We start from the raw sequence: 20,703 nt of genomic DNA on the forward strand, positions 1-20,703 counted from the left end.
CCGTCGATACCCCCATAAGCCCGGGCCCCGGCCGTGACGGAGCTCGGCCTGGAAGGGGGGAATACTGTCACAGACCTGAAGGACAGCCACTGGGCTGTCGCTTAGTCATGACCCCTGTCACGTGAAGGCGCGAGGGCCGAGCGCCTCGCGCGCGTATATCTACGCGAAATCTCTGCAGTCTCCGATATGTAGCTCCTCGAGCTACGTCTTCGTCAACAACCACCTGCTACCCCGTACCTGGAAGACTAGATAGCCAATATACTCTGTCCTGTTACCTGATCGCCCGCACCTACCTGTCCGCCCTGCCTGCCCGTGACAACAGGCCTAATTTAGGCCATTATCGGGTTATTGGTACCGTATGCCAGGCTATTATACCGCTGGAAAAACGCCAAAAATCCAACAAATTGGCTCCCCGAACGGAAACAGTAAGGCTTTTAGCCCATTTATCCAATTCTACAGCGTTGGTTTACGCCCCCGCCAGACGGGCCGTATATAAAACCTCTACCGTAAAAATTTTAGAGGGTATACCCGCTGAAAATTTGGCTATTCCAGGGGAAACGCTACAGATTTCAGAGGGGGAAAATCCAGATTTAGAGGGGGATTCTAATTCTGAACCTGAAGACGAAATCTACAGCGCCAAAACTTTGGATCCAGTGGATAATAATCCCCTACCTCCCGCAATTACAGTTCCTCCCTGGCCTGTACAGTCTACTGTTCGCCCCCCAGAGCTTATAACGGTAGCGGTGCCTAATTCAGCACCTAAAATAACGGAAGTTCCGGTGTTTTCGGCACCTAAAATACAGAATATGGAGTTAAATTCGCAGTTCGAAAACCCAGATCCTATGGATATCGATTACGTGCATTATCTTTGTTATCAAACCCAAAAGAAAACAAAGAAAAAGCCCACTAAAGACGGCGAACCAAATAGCTACCAACAGGCCCTAAAAAGCCCTGAAAGTGCTAAATGGTTAGCAGCTTTAGCGTCTGAATTCGACCAGATCGTTACTGCAAAAACCTTCCGTTTTATCCCTAAAATTAAAATGCATACAGGCCGTAGACTAATCTCTACCCGGCCGGTGTTTAAATTAAAAAAGGATGAAAATAATAAGCCTATAAAGTATAAAGCCAGGCTTGTTGTTAGGGGGTTTTTACAGGTCGAAGGCCTAGATTATATCGAGACTTTTGCTAGCACTAGTATACCGCCCACCTGGCGTATATTATTGGCTATAGCTAATGCACAAAATTGGGAAATAGAACAAATCGATTTTATCGGTGCGTTTTTAAATAGTGACCTTACCGACGTAGATATTTATTTGCAAATTCCAGAGGGTTTTAGCGATTGGGCTAGATCTTGCAGCCCTACTACCGCTAAAATTTTAGTGCAAATGGGCTATAATCCAAAGGAAATGCAAGTTATACTGTTGGAAAAGGCGCTATACGGTCTGAAACAGGGCCCAAGAGAATGGCAAACAAAGCTAAAAAGCCTACTTTTTACAGAAGGTTTTAAGCCGCTAATCTCTGATCCAGCTGTCTTTTATAATGCTAAATCCAAGCATTTCATTGTTACTTTTGTTGACGATTGCCTGCTAATAGGTCCTAAATTGCAATATATTCAGGATTTAAAAGCCCGTTTTAACAAAATATACGCATTGGAAGACAGGGGCCCTGCAGCCTATTTTCTAGGCGTTCAGATTATAAGGGACAGGCCTAACCGCCTGCTTTGGCTCCATCAAAGTCAGTATATAGAGGAAGCATTAGCAACGTTCGGATTAGCTGATTGCAAACCTATTTCTGTTCCCTTACAGCCGGGTGTGCTAAAATATAGTGGGGGCAAACCCGTAAATGCGCTAGAAATCAAATTGTTACAGCGTATTATCGGCACCCTAATGTATTTAATGCTATTAACGCGCCCGGACATCGGTTTTGCGGTTCAATGGTTATCTCGTTTTTTAACGAAAGCCACTACAATCCACTTAACGGCAGCTAAAAACCTACTTCGCTACTTAGCAGGTACTAAATCCCTAGCAATCTGCTACGGAAATAGGGTAATTAAAGCTAATTTACCACCTAACTCTTTGATTGGGGGTTTTAAAGGCCTAAAATTACTTGGTTTTAGTGACAGCGATTTTGCCGGGGCTAGGGAAGATTCAAAATCCACTTACGGATATTTGTATACCCTATCTGGGGGCCCTATAACGTGGAAGTGCAAAAAGGCTAGTACTATAGCTTTAAGCACCCCAGAAGCCGAAACCGACGCCTTAGCGGAAGCCCTGCGTGAAGCACAGTGGCTTAAAAGCCTATTTACAGAGATTGGACTACCTGTAAAAGGCCCTATTGCAATATTTGGAGATAATACAGGCTCTATAGCTAACGCACACAACCCTACGCACCACCAACGTACTAAACATACGTTATTAAAATTTCACTACGTAAGGGAGTTAGTTACAGAAGGATTAGTGACCCTAAAATACCTGGAATCCAAACAAATGCCCGCTGACGGCCTTACAAAGCCCCTAACGCTTCCAATTCACAAGGTTTTTTTAGAGCTTATAGGGTTAAAACCCCTGTAAACTTAGTTTTTACCTATTGAATTGTAGGGCACCTAGTTAGTTCGTTAGCTAACTACCACCATTTTTCTCCTTTGTTTGCAATTATTGGATTTTTGTTAGCCCGACACCAACCGATCTACCCAAACCTACCCTGCTCAGGTTGATTATTAAGCAACTTATACCGACCTTATACCCGAAGTCGAATCCGAATTTAATTAGCTCGCGTTTTGGGCGACCTAGCGATTTTTAATCTACCCTATATATTAAACTTTTCTGGGATCCACAACAACGAACAGCCAGATTAGCTACCTGGCTTAGTAGTAAGTTCCGTTGGTTATAATCTGTAGGTCGTGGGTTCGAATCCGGGGGTTGTTACAATTCTGGGGGTCTTTTTCAATTCGGGGGTTCAGTCAATCGGGGGTTTGGTACAAAGGGCTTATTCATCCAGGGGGTTCGCACCGGGGGTTCGAGTTGGGTTGGGACACAAGGGGGAATTTCTTTTGTTTTTTTGTTTTGGGGGTTTTATTTTACGTACTTTTCTTTTCCGACTTTATTTTTGGATTAAGTAGCAAAAGAGAGGGGGTGTTAATTATATGCATTATTTTGCATGTAATAAGCCCACTTTTATTTGTATATAGCCAATTTTATTTAGTGCCGAAGTGGAGTGGGGAATGGTGGAATTCCGTTACTTTGTTAATGCAGGAATGCAATTTAAAGGTCAGCGAGTGGGGTTAGCTACCCTGTACCGGGTTTAATACCCACCCTGCACCTGCGAGTCAGCTACCCTGTACCGGGTTGAAAATTTCACCAAGTCAACGTTTAAATGCAAACCCAGAGATGGTTTGTATGCAAATGAGGGTGTTTTTTCAAAAACCCATACAAATTAGTTTTTCGGAAATTCATTCGCGGCACCGGAACCTTTTCTGGCGTGCGGACCCCCACTTCGATGTCGGAGAGTATGTAAGGGAAATAAAGCAAAATCTCCCCCAACCAATTATTTATCAGTACCAAAATTATAGTGCATTTCTACCTATTATTTAGCGCTTTTAGCACTGGTTATTTACCACGCCGCACCTAGGGTTTACCCCTATATCCCCTGTTAGCACCATTTTTATTAACAGCGCTCAAAATTGCAGCAGAGAGAACCGGTCGGGGGAGAGACACCAAAAGGGCGCGTACAGCACATTTTACTGAGCACAAGAGGGGCCTGTAGAGTTTCAAACGAATGGAGACGTTGGCCAAGGACTCCGATTAGGAAGCGGGGAGAAGAGAGTTACTTTATACGACCAGACTTCAATATTCAGTGATCTGGTATAATTAATGTTTTGTACAAAATGTCTGCCATTGCATTTTATACGGTTGACCTGTTGTAGCAAAAAGAAAAGTGACATTAGTCGGACTACCCACCACCTGTTCAGACCGCATACTATGATTTGTGCATAGCATAATTCAGAACCTCCGCCGTTTGCGACGCCCGTACAGCCCCATTGGTCAAGGCAAGGGATGCTAGGATGACACGAATGCCAAGAAGGGCAAGGCAGGGGTACGCTACGGGGTCTTCTCGTTGAGCAGACAGAACCATTACTGGCCGGGCCTGGAAAGGCGTCTGCACCCTCTGCGGTAATATACGTGAGCCGTGGCGCCGCAGCTCTGTTTTCCATCCCAGCTGGGGAGCAGCGCGCCGCATCTACACTCTTTTGAGGTCCGGCTGTCCGGTACCAAAAGACGGTGTGCACCATGTTGGCCAACATCATCAGAGCCGTCGGTGCTTTGTTGTTCCTGTCGTTCGTTTCCGCCAGCGGCCTAGACACCCCAAACAGCAGGGGCCACAGGGGGCAGATCATCAGGGATGTTGAAGCAACCAACGAGATGACGCCGGCCCATGATTCACAGCACGAGGGCAGGTCCATTCTTCGATATCGCGGCACCTCACCAGGTCAAGCAGTCAAGCCCGGGACCGATCTCCGGATCCTCTGCGCAGGCGACTCTATCACTGTCGGGTTCCTCAGTGACCAAAATGGCGGGGATGGCAATGGATACCGGGAGCAGCTCAGGGAGAACCTATCCAGCAAGTCTCCATATCTCCGATGAGGTCACCTCAAATGACGAAAAAAAGACTAACTGGTGAAACCAGAGGACGTTGTTCAGTTTCCTGGAACAGAAGTGACTGGAAAGATGTTTGATGGCTATTTTGTGAGTGCAAGCCCGACAAGGCACCAGGCCGTTTTTTTATCCCTGCAAGATGCCTAACCTGAGACAACAACAGGCGGCATGGTCAGGGAGGACAGTTCAATTCATCGCCGACCACATCGGCCCTTCGTTGGCGCAGCAGCCAAACATCATCTTGCTGCATGCCGGGACTAACGACATGAGCTCCAACGGCGCCGTCTCCACCGAAGGGCAGGACCCAAAGGCAGCAGCCAGCCGCCTCGGCGCGCTAATCGATCAAATGATCATGGGCTCCCCTGGCGCCGCCATCTTGGTCGCCATGATCGTCAACACCTGCGATCAAGACCAGTCGGACAGGACCAAGGAGTACCAGCAGCTGATTCCAGGAGTTGTCAAGCAGCGTAGAGACGGCGGTCACCACGTGCTGGCTGTGGACTTTACAGACCTCTCCGTGGAGACCCTCCAGGACTGTATCCATCCGACCAACGCGGGATACAAGCTGTTTGGCGACTACTGGTACGACTTTATGCTGCAGATTCCCAAGGACTGGATCGAAAAGCCGGTGGGGGATGCGCCGATCCGCAACGGCGGCCGCAGAACCACCCCTGCTGTCTCCTTGTTCCTGATTCTTTTTATGCTTCCTTATTGTCTGTGACTACACCTTGGGCTCTAGCCCTCAGTGAGCAGCCACGAAGTCGTGCGTCCGCTGCGTTGCTCGACCACATATTCTCTCTACTCAGAGTTCAAGCTTACATTGTAAGTGATTCAAACCACACCTCTGTCCCACTACACATCTGCATGATTACTATGAAATCTGGAGGTAGATCATTTTGTTCACGCTGATTAAAACAATAGCTGAAGCCTGAAAAAGAGCTGCCTAGGCTTGATGCAGATCAAAAGCATGCCGGTGACACATGAGGGCGATGGCAAAATCTTGACGAAAGGTTGACTCTTTTACGCCAAACTGGCGGCAGCAGAAGCAACCAGCACGCCTTTACGATCCCAGAGATTGCACTACTTTTGTGTCAGTCCGCCCAAACAAATCATTGTCCGCCGAGCCGTCCTGTTCTGGATCTGAAGAATGCAGCACTACTCAATTCTTAGTCCGAGCCAGCGACGCTGCACCTACCAAACAACAGCCACTGCTTGAAAAATTGCTTCATACCTGTCAGTCTGACAATCCAGGCTTGCTGTCCGTTTGCCCCAGTGTCTTGTGCAAATCCTCGTGCCTGCTGTGGTAGCCTAGGTTGCCTTGCTGCTAGTTTCATCATAATGGCATATTTTATTCAACAGAATCAACACGACAAATGGATAAAGAAGATGACAACTATGTCGCGCTGCGCAGAAACTTGCCAAATGTTTGACTGATGATACCAAATGCATCCACCCAGCCATGTAAACAATCCGATTGGCCCCGAGTGTAAAAAGGCTAATTATGACCGCCATCGAGCATGCAAGGCCATCGCCCTATCTATCTACTTGGTCTGGACAATTTGTGACAAGTTGGACGAGCCACTCGATTTCCCTTGCGTGAATGGACTCAAGATCACAGATTGCATTAGCTCAGCATATGCTCGATCATCCGATGCAGACGGGCTCCCAGGGAAACAATGACACCTCAGCCATCCGTGTCACGCACGTCCTCCAGCCCAATTGACGCGCATTTTTTCAATTTCGACCGATCAGAGGGCCCAACACGCTCGGCCCGGCCCATGCAGGGGGGAAGACGCAATCAGCCGACAAATGGCGCGCAACCATTGCAGTAGCCCAGTCTCGCAACTTGTTTCGTTGCCACCTGCCCACGCGTCAGAATACAGTAATACAGGTTTTGGGCAGACGTGCTGCACGGTTGAAGGCGCTTTGTAGATGTATCATGTATGGGAGACTGGACCAAAAAAAACGTCTGAGTTCTGACGTGGTGTATTTAGGCTGGGATGAACCGCTTCAAATCATTGTATATGTAAAGTATGAAAGAAGATTGCTCAGACAGCCTTCTGGGGCTGATTTAACCCTCCGTCCTTGTGGTAGATTTCGCTGCTCTGGACCTGTGATGCTTCCAGATAGCAGCCTCTCAACATCTTGAAAGCTTACAGAAAACCAAACACAGTCACAGCCATGGGGCTCAAAGATACGCCTCCGCCGCATGTGCCAGAATGGCTGCCCATCGCGTCGACCTGCGTGCTGGGAGTCGGGGCAGTCTGCTGGTACCTGACGTACATCCTCATCACGATCCGCGCGACCCAGACCAAGTCATACGGCATGCCGCTGATGGCGACGGTGCTCAACTGGTCGTGGGAGGTGATTTACGCATTCTACGCCGCCGAGCACCCGATCGAGTTCCTGGGGCTCGCCGCCTGGTTCACGCTCGACATCGGCATGGTCTACACCACGGTCGTGTACGCGCCGCACGACTGGAAGTACTCGAGCCGGCGGGTGGGGCGGCACATGTTTGCCATCCTGCTTGGCCTCACCGCCGTCGGCGTCTGGGGCAACTACGCCTTTGCCGAGTGGTTCCTCGCCGAGGAGGGGAGGGGCTTCGGCGACAAGACGGGCAAGTGGTTCCGGGGCAGGGAGGGCTTCGACACGATGGAGATGGCCTTTTGGAGCGCGCTGGTGCCGCAGGCGTACATTAGCGGTGCCAGCCTGGCCATGTTGATCTCGAGAGGGCACAGTGGTGGTGTGAGCTATGCGATCTGGTATGTTTGTGACTGTCTGCAGCCCACTTTGCTGTCCACGGATTTTTTTTTCTTCTTTTTTTTTGAACACATGTCTGACGGCTGACAAAAACTTTTGCAGGTTCGTACGCTCACTGGGCTCCTTTGTCGGTCTCGTCGCCCTGCCCGGAATGATGTGGTGGTACTGGCCCGAGGCGCACGGCTACTTTCTCAACCCACTGGCCACGTTCATGCAGGCCCTGTTTCTCTTGCCCGATATCGTCTATCCCTTTGTGCTCTACCAGATCCGCAAGACAGAAGTTGTGCTGCCGGATGGAAGGCTTGTCAGTGCCGAGCACGCCGTGATTGAAAAGCGGCTTGAGGGATATGGCCTGGTCAAGGCCGAAAAGGGAATGGCGCAGGACAGCGAATAAAAGATCGGGGATATCACTGTGAAATAGATTGTTGTGCGTATCATATTAGACGGTAGACCAAAATCACACACTTCTTTAGCATCGGAAAACCGCGGAATACCCATTGTTTCAACTATGAGATTTCGAGACCGTTGAATTGAAACCTTCACTACTGCTTCCTCACTCATGTTGAAAAAGAAAACAAGGTGTTGATGAGCCATTTTCAGAGAGACGTTGTGGATATTAGACCAAGTATGTCTTAACGTAATATTATTATTCAATATGAGTACTATCTTATCTACCGTCGGCAGCTGACAAGCAGCACAGCCAACCATGCTTTGCCTTTCAAAACAGAACAACTTCACCCCTTGACCGTGGCAATCTTCTGCTTGTACTGGCCCTTGCCGACAAACCACCACCCGAGGATCAAGACGATCAGTCCGCCGAGCACCACGCAGGTGTAGTTCATGTTCTCGACGGTCACAGGCTGGGTGTAGGGGAAGCTGAAGAAGACAATGGCAAAGACGAGCCACGACACCGTCACGCCGTTGACCAACCACCCCCACTTGCCCATGAAAAAGGCGCCACGGTACATGTTCCTGCGGCCCGTCATCATGTTGGTCAGGATGGGGATCAGGTACGCGACGTTGTTGATGGTGACGGCCGACCCCAGCATGCTGTTGAAGGCGGTGCTGCTGCCCAGGTACAGGCAGCCGAGCAGGGCGACGACGGCCGTGACCAGCAGCTGCGCGTTGAACGGCACGCCCCAGCGGCTGCTGACGCGGGCCCAGACCCGGGAGGCGGGCAGGGCTCCGTCGCGCGAGAAGGCCCAGACGACACGGCCGGTGGACAGCTGCGACGACACGACGCAGGGCCCCAGGGCGATGAAGAGGATCATCATGAGGCCCAGGGCGCCGCCGGGGCCGCCGGTGGCCTGGCGGAACAGCTCGGCCAGCGGCATGCCCGTGTTGGTCTCGGACAGGGCGGCGTAGTCCTGGACGCTGAACATGAGCGCGACCAGGTAGGTGACGCCCGTGACGAAGGCGATGGTCAGCGTGATGGCGATGGCGAGCGGCGCGTTGCGCGACGGGTTGGGCATCTCCTCGGTGATGTGCGTGACGCCGTCGAGCCCGCCCAGCGCGTACAGCGGGTTCACGAGGCCCGTGATGAAGGCGATGGGCGCCGAGTCCCAGCCCGTGTTGTTGATCCACGTGCGGAAGACGAACTCGGTAGATTGGTGGGTCGGCGCGCAGGCCACGACCGTCACCAGCACCACCAGCCAGCCGATCTGGAGGTAGAAGAGGGAGAATTTGTTGAGCGCGGGGATGATCCTGTTGCCAAAGAGCACGACGCCCGCCGTGATGACGTTGAGGCCCTGGTAGACCACAAAGGTTTGCCAGGTCTGAATCTCCATCTCAGGCCGGTAGAGGGCAATGAGCGACATCAGGGTCTGGGCGTAGATCAGGTTCGTCGACGCCGTGGTGAAGATCCAACCGCACGAGGTGAACCATCCAGTCAGGAAACTGAGAAAGACGCGGAACCGGGCGGGGGCCACTGCGGCGATCCAATGGTACATTCCACCTTCTGTCGGGTATGAGCTGACAAACTCGGCCAGGGACGCGCCCAAAAAGCACTGCAGGATTGTGACGAGAATGAAGCCGTAGATGATGGCACCGGGACCACCGGCGCCAATCTCGGCCACGATACCGAGACCGAGACCAGTCCAGGAGATGGTGGTCGTCGACGCCAATCCAATCAGCGAAAGGATCGTGAAGTGACGCTTGAGTTCCTGGGTGTGACCTGTATCGAGTGTTAACCGATGGAACTTTACCATGGTCTTTCTTGAGGCGTTACGAACCCATCTCGGCCAACCTGGCCTCGTCGGCGTTGACATGGCCGCCTTTCTCGCCGACTCCGGGTTGCACAATCACAGACCCATCACGCTTGGAGTCTTCCATCGCTTCTGTGTCGGAATTGATGCCAAAATATGCAAAACAATAACCAGTGCTGGCTCGCCTGACGAGGACGAGGACCGAGAAACAGGGTGCACAAGCTTTTAAAAATAAATTAAACGCCAAGAAGGCTTGGATCGCCCAGGGACGGAACAAACCAAAAAAAAGCAATTGCTTATGGGCTTATTTGACCGCCAATTTCTCTTGGACCTTTTGCTTATCTCTTGCCTCGGGTATTAGGGGGAGGGTCTGTGTGACGCTGCTCCACAGTTCGACCCCGGATCGTGGAGGGCTTCAATATTTTTGATGCTACCTTATCAGCACAGCGACCACTCCTACCACTCCGAAAGTGTCCGAAGAATGGGGGCCTCTAAGTCCACATCAGGTAGGTAGGCAAATAAATATGCGGGGATGGGGGTCTTTTTTCTACGCTCAATACGTGGTACGGATACCGTCAGTCACAGGGCTGCTACTGGCAAGCTCCCCTCCAATCTTCAATCAATTTTTGAATCCCATGTGTTCTGACAGGGGGTGACCCTGTGCCTGATAGCAAATGGCACTGGAGGTGGCGCTGACTATTGAACGCATGATAGAAGAGCGATACGATACTACGTAGTAGTGCTGGATCTGCGCTCCTGCCTGTCCATTGTTACAATTCGCCCACTGGTTCTAGACTGGAGCTAGACTAGACTAGACCTAGTTACCTGGTTGCAAGCGCAATGGATCATCGAGGGGGCGAACTTTGCTTGGAATGTTGATTAGCATTTTGGGTTGCAGTTGGAATTGGGATTCTCGATTATCAAAACATTCAAATTAACTTGGGCACTGCAATTTCTGCTACAAGTGACCATTTGTAGTGATGCCTCGTTGTCCTCCTGCTCAAATCCATCCAAGTCACCGGTGGCAAGTCACTTGGCCCATACTGTTGACCAAAAGCCTTCCGGGTAGGATTCACGGGTCTCTTGCTGCCAAGTGATATTCAGATGGCAGTGACCAACTGTCATATCTCTCCAACTTTATCATGGAGCGTCTTCAATCTCGCCAAGATGTTGTTCGTTTATAGTTTTGCTCTCTAAAAATACCAAGCCCTTCTGTACCACCGAACCAGCAGAGCCCCACCGTAACCATCCCATTCAACTATCTGGGAATACGGTCCCGTCTATCTGGACCATGCCGTACAGCCGAAGATACCACTCCACTCGACCCAGGCGCCAAGAGGGAGGAACGCAGCCGCGGCGCGTCTTTTACAGAGGCGAGCACAACGTGGAGGCGCACTGCAACCACGTCAGATCGCTGTTCACCAAGCTCTGCCCCAAGAGGTACTGGTGCGTGGCAGCTCTGTTTAACAATGACGCTCTCGCACAGCTTCTCAACGCGCAAATCAACCTGCAAGAAGTCGGCACACCCGATCCGGTCATGGACAGGGTCATGTGGGATGCGACCAGGACTTATCTGGTATCGCTCTTTATCGAGCAGGGGGTTGCAACTTTGGAAACTCATTTTTGGTGCGACGCCATCCCGGGCGACGACTGCGACGTGGACCTGGGTACGTATGAGTTTTGGATCGGTGACCTGATTGCCTTGGTCATATATAGGTTTGAATCCCAATGATAGAGGGCTTCCTTTTGCGGCTACACGCATTGAGCTTGCTACCGTTGGTGGCTCTCTTCGAGGGTATCGGACACAAAGTGACAAAGGGAATCTGGGTCAGTCGATGGATGGGCTGCGAAGGCAGCTAATCACATACCTTGGAATAACCCCGCAACCATCTCACGATATTTGTCACGGCCAGGGTAAGCATAGCACGGAAGCTAGTCTATTGGCGCCTATCGACGAAGATTCTACTCTGAGGAGAGGAAAGGAAACAAACAAAGTTCTGAGCTTGACGCGACGTCGATAAAGGTATCATCCTGGTGGGTCGTTGGTCCAGGGTCAGGGTTAGGGTCTGGTGATCTCATGGTCCAAATGTCACACTACCCCCTTCCAAACCTCGTATGTCGACGCAGGAGATCATGCGAGGCTCTTGTCAAGTTAACCATGTCGTCGCTTTTTCCTTTTACCGTTTAACTCTCCATGCTCCGCCACGTTATCCTCCTGATTCGGTTCGTCCAACTTATCCTCGGCAGCGGCTTTTATCCAGATTGCCAATCGCTTCGGCGGTCCTGCGGCATCTTTGTACTTCTTGTGGAAGTCGTCAAGGGCTGTCGCTGAATTCTTGAAGTTTTCAGCCGGGTACCACGTGTCGTCTGGATCACATCCTTGCCATGCGACCTGGTATTGCAATATCTTACTCCGGCCAAATAATCGGGACGCTAAAACTTTATCGACCACAAACTCTGGTTCTCCGTTGATCTCTTCTGGCGGAGGCGGCTCTCTTTTCTGTTGTGGTAATGGGTCCATTGCGGCTTTGCGGAGGCGGTCTGCGTGGAACAAATTTTTTCCTTTAAACGATTCAGGTACGTCCAAAACATAGCTATATCCTCGTTCTTCTAGAATCTGCCATGGTCCGGTCCACTGTGAATCCAATCTGGTCGTCGGTGCGGTCGTCGGAAACCCTTTTTTCTTGACGAAAACATAGTCGTTAACCCCAAAATCTACTGGTCGCCGCTTTTTGTTGGCTTGTTCTTCCTGCCTCGCCTGCGTTTTTAGCGCGTTTTGGCGAGCCAACTCTTGGACTTCTTTAGTCTGGCGGACGATCTGCAGCGCTTTTCGTTTCTGGTCTGAATCAACGGTCGTGGTTGGCAGGTCGGTGGACAGCGGGTTTCGGGGTTCGGTCCCGAGCACTACCTTTAACGGGCACATACCAAGGCTGGAATGCCACGCGGCGTTGTGGGCAAAATCCAAAGCAGGCAAATGTACGCTCCAACTGGTCTGGTATTTGTCGATATAAAACCGCAGCTTTTGGTCCAGTTCCTGGTTGGTTATCTCTACGGCACCTTGTGTTTGAGGGTGCAGGGCGCTGCCGTGTCGGTGTTTAGTACCCGTGAGTTCATTTATCGTCGCCATGAATTCGGAGATGAACGGCCCGGCGTTGTCGCTAATCCAAACGAAAGGTAGTCCTAGGAAACGGTATAGGTATCGGTAATATCGGGAGGCCAGGATTTCTGCTGTGTCGGTCTTCTGTCCTGGGATGGTGGCTATCAGGCGACTGAACTTGCAAACGAACACCCACACGTAGTCGTATCCGAACTTGTCTTTGGGCATGTCTTTTCCGTCAACTGCTACATGTTCCCAAACGTAATTCGGTATCGGTAGCGGATGCAATAGGCCCGGGGTCTTGTCGTGTCTACCTTTATTTCGCTCGCAGTCGTGACAGTTTTTGATGTATTTCCGAATGGTTTGACTTATGCCCTCCCAAAAATACCGTTTTTTGATCATTTGTATCGTCTTGTTCTGTCCTGCGTGGGCGAATATTTTGGGCTCGTGAGCTTCACGGATCAGAGCGGTCCTCAAAAAGATCTGTCCGTCTAAAGTCGTTTCCGGGACGACTAGCTTTCCTTGGTGTTGGCCTAGCTTTTGCTTTTCGTTCTCTTGTCGTATTAGGTCTACCAAATCTGCGCCGCTCACCACGTGAGCGTTTGGGTCGGCAGTGCTGACGGCGGCCACCGTAGGTGTAATCTTCTCAGGTGGGATTAAAATCATTGTTCGTTCTTCTTTTTCCCGAGCTTTAACTGTTGGAAGGTCTGCCGTCTTGCGGGACAGGGCATCGGCGGCTATATTGTCTTTGCCGCGGCGGTACTGAAACGTAATGTTGAAGTTGGCCAGGAAATCTGCCCAACGCACCTGTCGAGTCGAAAGGAGTCGTTTTGTGGAATAGTAAACTAAAGCTTGGTGGTCTGTAACCACGAAAAAGCTTGTCCCTAACAATTCTGGTTCGTAATGTTTCAGCGTTTGAACCACTGCCAGCAGCTCTCGGTCTTGGATCGGGTATGCGCGTTCTGCTGGGGTTATCGTTTTTGAGAAATATCCCACAGGCTTCCATTCTCCACCCGGTTGCTGTTGCCAGATTGCTCCGCCGGTCGCGTTGCGTGAGGCGTCGGTTTCTACCTTGGTCGGTCGGCATGGGGTAAAAAATGCCATAACCGGTGCATCGCAGGCTAAACGTTTCATTTCCTCAAATGCTCGCCTCTGTTCGGGGCCCATAGCGAATTTGGCGTCTTTCTTCAACAGTCGGTTCAACGGCTCAGCGACGCTGCTGGCATGGTGGCAAAACATTCGAATGTAATTGCACAATCCCAAAAAGGAACGCACGGCTGTTTTGGACGTGAGGTCTTCGAACTTCCAATCGCTAATTGCCTGCAGTTTGTCTGGATCGATACGGATGCCCAGACCTGCGTCCATAACGATGCCAAGATAATCGACCGTGGTAACGTTAAATCGAGACTTTTTAATATCTCCCTGGAGGTCGACTCGGCTTAATCGGTAAATAACCTCTTCTACTTGGTCCCAATGTTCTTCTTCGTTTCCGTCGGAATAAACCAAAACATCGTCGGCGTATGCGCTGGCGAACAAGTCCAAAAGTTCATTTAGCTGAGCGTTGATAAATGACTGCCACCAAGCTGGGCCGACCTTTAGCCCAAAGGGAAGCACCTTCCATTGAAAGGTGCCCTGTCGGGTGCGAAAAGCAGTGAGGTACTCTGAGCCAACCGCCATACGTAACCGGTTGAAAGCTCGAATAATGTCGATTTTTGTAAACCTCTTTGCATTGCGACAATTAAAAATAGTTCCGTTGACATCCGGGGCTGGTACGAATCGATCTTTCAAAAACTGGTTGATCCATCGGTAGTCGGTGCAAAAACGGCGTTCTTTGGAGTGTGGTTTAGGTACGAACAGGACAGGCGCTGGGTCGGCCTGCATACAGGGTTCGATAAACCCAATGCGCAGCAGCTCGTCGACTGTTTCCTTTTCGAGCGGCAGGAATTCCACAGGTGTCCTGTACGTCGGAGGCGATCCTGTTTTCGGTTTGTCTAGCTCCAAAATTACATCGTGCCCTGGGCGATGTGGAGGCAGGTTGGTGGAAGCTGCTTTCGAAAAGAATCCCTCCAGGTGAGCGAGTCGGGATGGCAGTTTGCTTCGGACCAGTTCGACATGGTCGGGGTCTTCATCTTCCGGGAACGGGATTGGTTCTCCCTTGTTGGTTTTCCATTGGTACGAACGGCCGACGGCAGATAGGCTGATGGCGGGTTTTTCGGGTCCAATTTCTAACGTGATGGGCTGCGTGGGTATTGGGCACGATTTCCATCGCTTTTGTCGGGGGTCGGTGTCCAGTTTGTGTTGAAGGGCGGCTATGTTTACAACGTCTCGGTCCTCACCCAAGACGACCGGGGTCGTTGGTCTGGGTTCTAAAAAGGTTGTTTGGCGCCACGGTCGTCGAAGTATTTGCACCCTTTTGGTTTCCCGTTCGAATGCTCGGTCGCGCCGCTCTGCATCGGCTTGTGCAACCGGATCGGGCTTGTCCAACATATTCGGAAGTCTAATGGCTGGCGAGAATTTTGCCAGCGACGGTGTCCTTTCAGGCCATGCGAACGTTTGCGTTTTCGGGTGGATCCAAACATCCTGTTTAACTAGCCAATCCTGCCCAATAAACATATCATGTCCACTTTCCGTCACGTAAAACATTTGGTTGCTGAACCGGCGTCCATCGATTTCCAAGGTCGCTTTTAGTTTGTGCGTACTTGGGGGCTGTTCGTTGTGGGCCCCCTCAAAAAGGGGGTTACAAAACCTTGATTTTCGAAAAAACCGTGGGCCACCCCGCATCAGTTTTTTACCTAGAAAATCGTTAACAATTTAACTTATACCGAGTGTAATCCCGTTCCATAACAACACAATTGCACTTACCGCAAATATACCTATATTATGACGTCCCCAGAATCTCAAGCTATCTTAGGAGCCCGCATGTATGCCCAATATGTCGAAACTCACCGCAGTAGGGCGGATACCGCGCGGGAGGGCAGATCCAAGCCAGAATCGCTACGATCGTTCTGTAAAAGGAACGGTTACCCGTATTCGAGTACTCAGCGGCATGCTCGTAATCTCCTGATCAATGGCATTCCTAAGATATCGATAAAGCGCAGCGGGCGGCCTTCATTGTTGACTAATGCTGAAGATCAAGCTCTCGTTGCGTATATCATGCAGCTTGATAAACTTGGTGCATATCCCGACTCACAACACGTAATATCTGCGGCCAATCTGATGCGTCAGTCACGTATACCGCCCTGTGGTCCAATTCAAATGAACTGGTACGGCCGTTGGCGTAAAAAACACCCGGAACTGCGACTTACCAAACAACAACCCGTCGAGATTACTCGCCTTAGTTGGGAGCAACAGATCGATCTTGTGGAGGCCTGGTATCGCCGCACGGCGGCTCATGCGGTAGAGCTTGGGATCACGGCTTCAGCGGCCTGGAACGCTGACGAATGTGGTACTAGAATCGGTGTGAGAGATGGCCGGATACCGGTATTGGTCGTGACGAAAAAGAGGCATGAAAAGCCACGCACCGCGGATCCGGCTAACCGTGAGAGTTGTACGTTGATAGGCGGTGGCAACGCTGTTGGGCAGTCGCTACCGCCCTTCTGTATCTTCACAAAGTGGCCAACGAGCGATTGGCTTGATCTGGATCTGCCTGAGGGTATCGTTTTTACGCGGTCAGAAACGGGGTTTTCCAACGGAGATATCCAGCTCACCTGGATACAGCATTTCAACCGGTATTCGTGGCCAGAAGTTGCTGCCGTGCAATCGATCGGATCTCCCACGTTGAAAGAGTGGTTTGGTCATGACTTTGACGTCAGATTCGACTTTGTGAACCGCACTGCGGCCAAAATCGATCCAAATTCACAGCGGGCCAAAACACGTATTTGGAGGTGGCTTTTTCTCGACGGCTTTACCGGCCACTTTGGCATGGAGATACTTGATTATTGCCTCAGATTTGATATCGAGATCGTTATTTTACCGCCTCATTCAACGCATTATATGCAGCCCATGGACGTATCCGTGTTCACTCACCTGAAAAACGAGTTGCAGGCGGTCCTGCATGAGCATATAAACACCGGTATTCCGGTGTTCACCCGCTCAGATTTCGTTGCTGCGATTCGAGTAAGTCGTTTTCGATCTACAGGTTAATTTAGCGGTAAACTAATATATCTTCCCTTAACTTAGCGCTGCTGGCAAACGGCTTTCACAACTGGCCACGTAATAAGCGGTTTCCAAGATACAGGCTTGTTTCCTGTCGACGGCACCAAAGTGCTCGCCAAACTGCGTGGCCACGCCACGGCAGCGAATACACCGCGATATCCGGACTCCCTTCCTACCGCTGAACGATTTTCACGGGCCAAATATGCGGCAAGCCGTATGGCGGCCAAGGCGCACCACTTTAGTTCAGATACCGTTAATGCTATCTCGGATTTACAAGCCGTTGCCAACGAGGCGATCATCCTACAGCAACGCGTTGCCCAAGAGCAGACGAATAAGCAAAAACGCCTTCAACGCGCTTCACGTTACAAAGTCAAAATGACGTTGAAGTCAAAAGACAAGCAGTTCCAGACCGCTAATACGTTAGAAGATATGCGGGTCGCTCACGAAGCCAAACAGGCGTTGATCGAGGAAACAGCCCTATACCAACAAGAAAAGTTCGTCAGAGATGCGTGGTATAGGGATAAGAATCAGGCTATTTAACGCTGGCGAGAAACAAAGGGCATGCCCAACGGGATTAAGATACAACAGAAGAGATATCTGGAGGACCTCGGCTTCACGCCGGAGAACGTTCCGGCGGTCAGGGAACGCCCTGGAAAAAGGAAGAAGACCGATTCACAGCCCTCACAGTCATGGTTCGTCGATAAAGGGCCAATTTCAGCTGGAAATACAAGTACCCAGATTAATATTACCGTGGATACCGACTCTGCCTGTTCTATCAGCATATGCGTATCACGATCCTCGCAATCAGCCTCACCTCCCGCCCCAAACAGGCCTTCCAAACCGTTCCCACGGTATATACCATTGGCTACACCCTCTCCCCGTCAACTTCAGGATACGAGACCGTTTGAAGACCGTTCCTCGCCGCCAATACCGGGTGGTAGAAAGGATGAGTTGGAAGTACCCGGGTCGCCTTGTGACCGCTTGAGCGACCGGAAAAGGGCGATTGAGCCAAAACTCCAGAAATAGATATCTACAGCGCAATTCACGGCTTCAATTTATCTGCAAATTCTAACCTTTTTCGTGGGTGTAGTGTTTACGAACGTGAATCGAACTTTCATGAGCTACTTTGTTAGCGATCTGCTAACAAATTTGCTGGCCCACGGTTTTTTCGAAAATTAAGGTTTTGTAACCCCCTCTTTGAGGGGGCCCACAACGAACAGCCCCCAAGTAATGCGTCCTGCGTCCTATTTGCGGTAGTCCGACAAAAGTAGCGGGGTTTTTAACCTTTGAAGCCGGGCTCCCAGCCGTTCTGCGGCTTGTTTAGCGATTGCTGGGCTGATCAAAAGAGAAATGTCTGCTCCGGTGTCACAAAGAGCTTTAACTGATAGTGCTACGCCATTAACCTGTATCTGAGTTCGGATGATGAAAGATTTAGGTCGTGGGTTACTACCAATCTGAGCTATCGTAGACATTTGGACCACCGAGGAGGCTTTTGGCGGTCTCACTCTTTTCCCGATAGCTTTTGCTCGTCATTAGTGCTGTGGTTGTCCTCAAAATCCAAGGCCCTGACTGCTTTCGTTTTATTGGGGCATTCAAATGATTTGTGTCCTTCTTTCCCGCACGCGAAGCAAGTGTTGGCTTCCCAATGAGCCATCTTTTCAGTTTCTGTCAAACCACGTCCTGTGGCTTCTGTTGTTTTAGGTACCATGTCGCTTCTTTCTCCTTTGTTCGGGTTGCTGGATTCGTAATAGCGTCCTCGATTGCTTTTCCTGTTTTTGTCTGGGCTGTAGGGGTATTTCTCTTTTCTATCTTTACCGCGACTTTTCTGTTTTCGCTCCTCTCGTTCCCGATACGCTCGCTGAATGCTGTGAGCTGCATCGGCCACCAAATTTGCGAATTCTTCGTAAGATATTCTGGGGTCCTTGCTGTCTCGTAACAGCCGGTGATCGAGGTCTGCCGGGATATGTTGCCACAGCGTAGTTTTGCGTTCTCCTGCTGGTACTCCAATTTTATCGGCGAGAGCATTCACCTCCGCAATGAAACTGTAAACGTCATTACCTGGTCCGCATTCAAAATACAATTTTGATAGTTTTTCCCATGCTTCGGACGCTTAATTGCTGTTATGGTACACCGTGGCCAAAACCTGGATCATCTCTGCCACGCATAAATACGGTTGGGTCTCTGAATTGTATCTGGTCTCCAGCATTGTTGCTGGTCGGTCGTCCAACAGGCTGAACAGTTTTGCCATGCGGCTTCGTTCAGTTCGGAAGGTTGTGTTATCCTCTTCGAAATAATCTGCTAATTTCGTAATCCAGCGGTCAAAAGTGGTTAAACTGCCGGAAAATGTACCTGGATCTAATCCTCTACTTTTGGCTCTTTCGCTGTAGTGCGGGTTGGCTGCTTCTTGGCTATGGCCGTACGGCTTAAATGCTTTCCTGCTGGCTAGGCCGGTCGGTTCGAACCTGGTGCCTCCAAAGGCGCTATTTTCGGGTGTGGCTTGTCGGGTTTCCGGTTGGTTGTTCTGTCTTTCGGTTTGCAGGCGTGTAATAACCGCCTGTAGCCTAGCGATCTCGCTGGCTAGGTTATTTCCGTCTGCCATTATATTGGGGTTTGTTTCCGGCGTTGTATGCCTTGCTTTTGCAAATTCGAATTCGTTTAAATTTTCCTCAGGCGTTTCTATATTAGGCCACGCGGTGTTCGAAAGAGAATCAACTTCGATTTCGTCTTCGAGGGTGGAATCGGTGTTTGGCGTGAAATCGGTTTGACTTTCTGGTCGGGTCGGGTCGTCAGTGGAGCGATCTGTTTGCTCCGTCTTGTTCGAAATGAACCTTTGTGATTTCCTGCTCGCAGGTGGATGGTCCTTCAGCCTGGGCATAGGTTGGGGTCGGTCTGGGTTTGAAATTGACGTCTTTGTCAGTCTCCGGTCGGGTCTGGTCTGTCGAATGCGGATTTATTTTCGTCGCTCGCCAGCGGCGTGAAGATAGTTTGTTGCGCCTTATTTGTTAATCGCTAGGCCAGCGATTCTTTTTGGGAGTAGAATTGTGTCACGGCCAGGGTAAGGATAGCACGGGAGCTAGTTTATTGGCGCCTATCGACAAAGATTCTACTCTGAGGAGAGGAAAGGAAACAAACAAAGTTCTGAGTTTGACGCGACGTAGATAAAGGTATCACTCTGGTGGGTCGTTGGTCAGGGGTCAGGGTTAGGGTCTGGTGATCTCATGGTCCGAATGTCACAGACATTACACGACAGAATAAACGGCATCGCTTTTTTGGCCAATCGTCGGCCAGGTAACCAAAAGCTAACGGAAAGGGAAGAGGAAGTAATTGTCCAGTATATATTGGACCTGGATTCCCGAGGGTTTCCAGCCCAGATCGCTGATGTGGCCGCAATGGCCGATCATCTTCTCGCTGCGCGGGACGCGCGACCGGTTGGCAAGCAATGGGCTTATCGCTTCGTACAACGACGCACAGAATTAAAAACGCGTTTTTCTCGCGCTTACGATTTCCAAAGAGCTTTTTGCGAAGATCCCGACGCGTTAAACGCGTGGTTTCAATTGGTGGCCAATATAAGGGCCAAATATGGCATCCAAGACTGCGACATGTACAACTTCGACGAAACCGGCTTTATAATGGGCCAGATTTGCGCTGGAATGGTCGTAACTGGGTCCGAAAAACGCGGAAAAAGGAAAAAAGTACAGCCTGGCAATCGAGAATGGGCAATTGCAATTTGTTGCATCAGTGGCGACGGTTACGATATACCCCCGTATATTATCGTCAAAGGCGTTTACCATTTGTCCAATTGGTATACAGAAGGCGGTCTTCCGGACACGTGTTT

At 50.5% G+C, this 20,703-nt stretch overlaps 5 protein-coding genes across 5 annotated transcripts; 3 read left to right on the forward strand and 2 right to left on the reverse strand.

Moving 5' to 3' along the window:
* Positions 1 to 3,164: 3,164 nt before the first annotated feature.
* On the forward strand, positions 3,165 to 3,627 carry MGG_17585 (uncharacterized protein; the record flags this gene model as incomplete). The annotated part of the gene is made up of 3 exons (XM_003719253.1): positions 3,165 to 3,279; positions 3,437 to 3,505; positions 3,569 to 3,627. Coding segments are annotated over 3 exons (243 nt in total), but the record flags the coding sequence as incomplete, so codon positions are not given.
* A 659-nt stretch (positions 3,628 to 4,286) lies between these two features.
* Positions 4,287 to 6,038, forward strand: MGG_15373 (uncharacterized protein; the record flags this gene model as incomplete). The annotated part of the gene is made up of 4 exons (XM_003719254.1): positions 4,287 to 4,557; positions 4,684 to 4,742; positions 4,816 to 5,474; positions 5,580 to 6,038. The coding sequence occupies 3 exons, from the start codon at positions 4,287 to 4,289 to the stop codon at positions 5,371 to 5,373; spliced, it is 888 nt and encodes a 295-aa protein (XP_003719302.1). The 3' UTR covers positions 5,374 to 5,474; positions 5,580 to 6,038.
* Positions 6,039 to 6,833: 795 nt separating this feature from the next.
* Positions 6,834 to 7,806, forward strand: MGG_08671 (uncharacterized protein; the record flags this gene model as incomplete). The annotated part of the gene is made up of 2 exons (XM_003719255.1): positions 6,834 to 7,414; positions 7,515 to 7,806. The coding sequence occupies 2 exons, from the start codon at positions 6,834 to 6,836 to the stop codon at positions 7,804 to 7,806; spliced, it is 873 nt and encodes a 290-aa protein (XP_003719303.1).
* Positions 7,807 to 8,146: 340 nt separating this feature from the next.
* On the reverse strand, positions 8,147 to 9,743 carry MGG_08670 (choline transporter; the record flags this gene model as incomplete). The annotated part of the gene is made up of 2 exons (XM_003719256.1): positions 8,147 to 9,585; positions 9,644 to 9,743. The coding sequence occupies 2 exons, from the start codon at positions 9,741 to 9,743 to the stop codon at positions 8,147 to 8,149; spliced, it is 1,539 nt and encodes a 512-aa protein (XP_003719304.1).
* Positions 9,744 to 10,874: 1,131 nt separating this feature from the next.
* MGG_17586 (uncharacterized protein) lies at positions 10,875 to 12,137 on the reverse strand (the record flags this gene model as incomplete). Its single annotated transcript, XM_003719257.1, has 2 exons — positions 10,875 to 11,317; positions 11,798 to 12,137. The coding sequence occupies 2 exons, from the start codon at positions 12,135 to 12,137 to the stop codon at positions 10,875 to 10,877; spliced, it is 783 nt and encodes a 260-aa protein (XP_003719305.1).
* Positions 12,138 to 20,703: the final 8,566 nt, after the last annotated feature.

This window comes from Pyricularia oryzae, chromosome 6 (genome assembly GCF_000002495.2).
Source record: "Pyricularia oryzae 70-15 chromosome 6, whole genome shotgun sequence".
In the NCBI taxonomy this organism is placed as follows: Eukaryota; Fungi; Ascomycota; class Sordariomycetes; order Magnaporthales; family Pyriculariaceae; genus Pyricularia; species Pyricularia oryzae.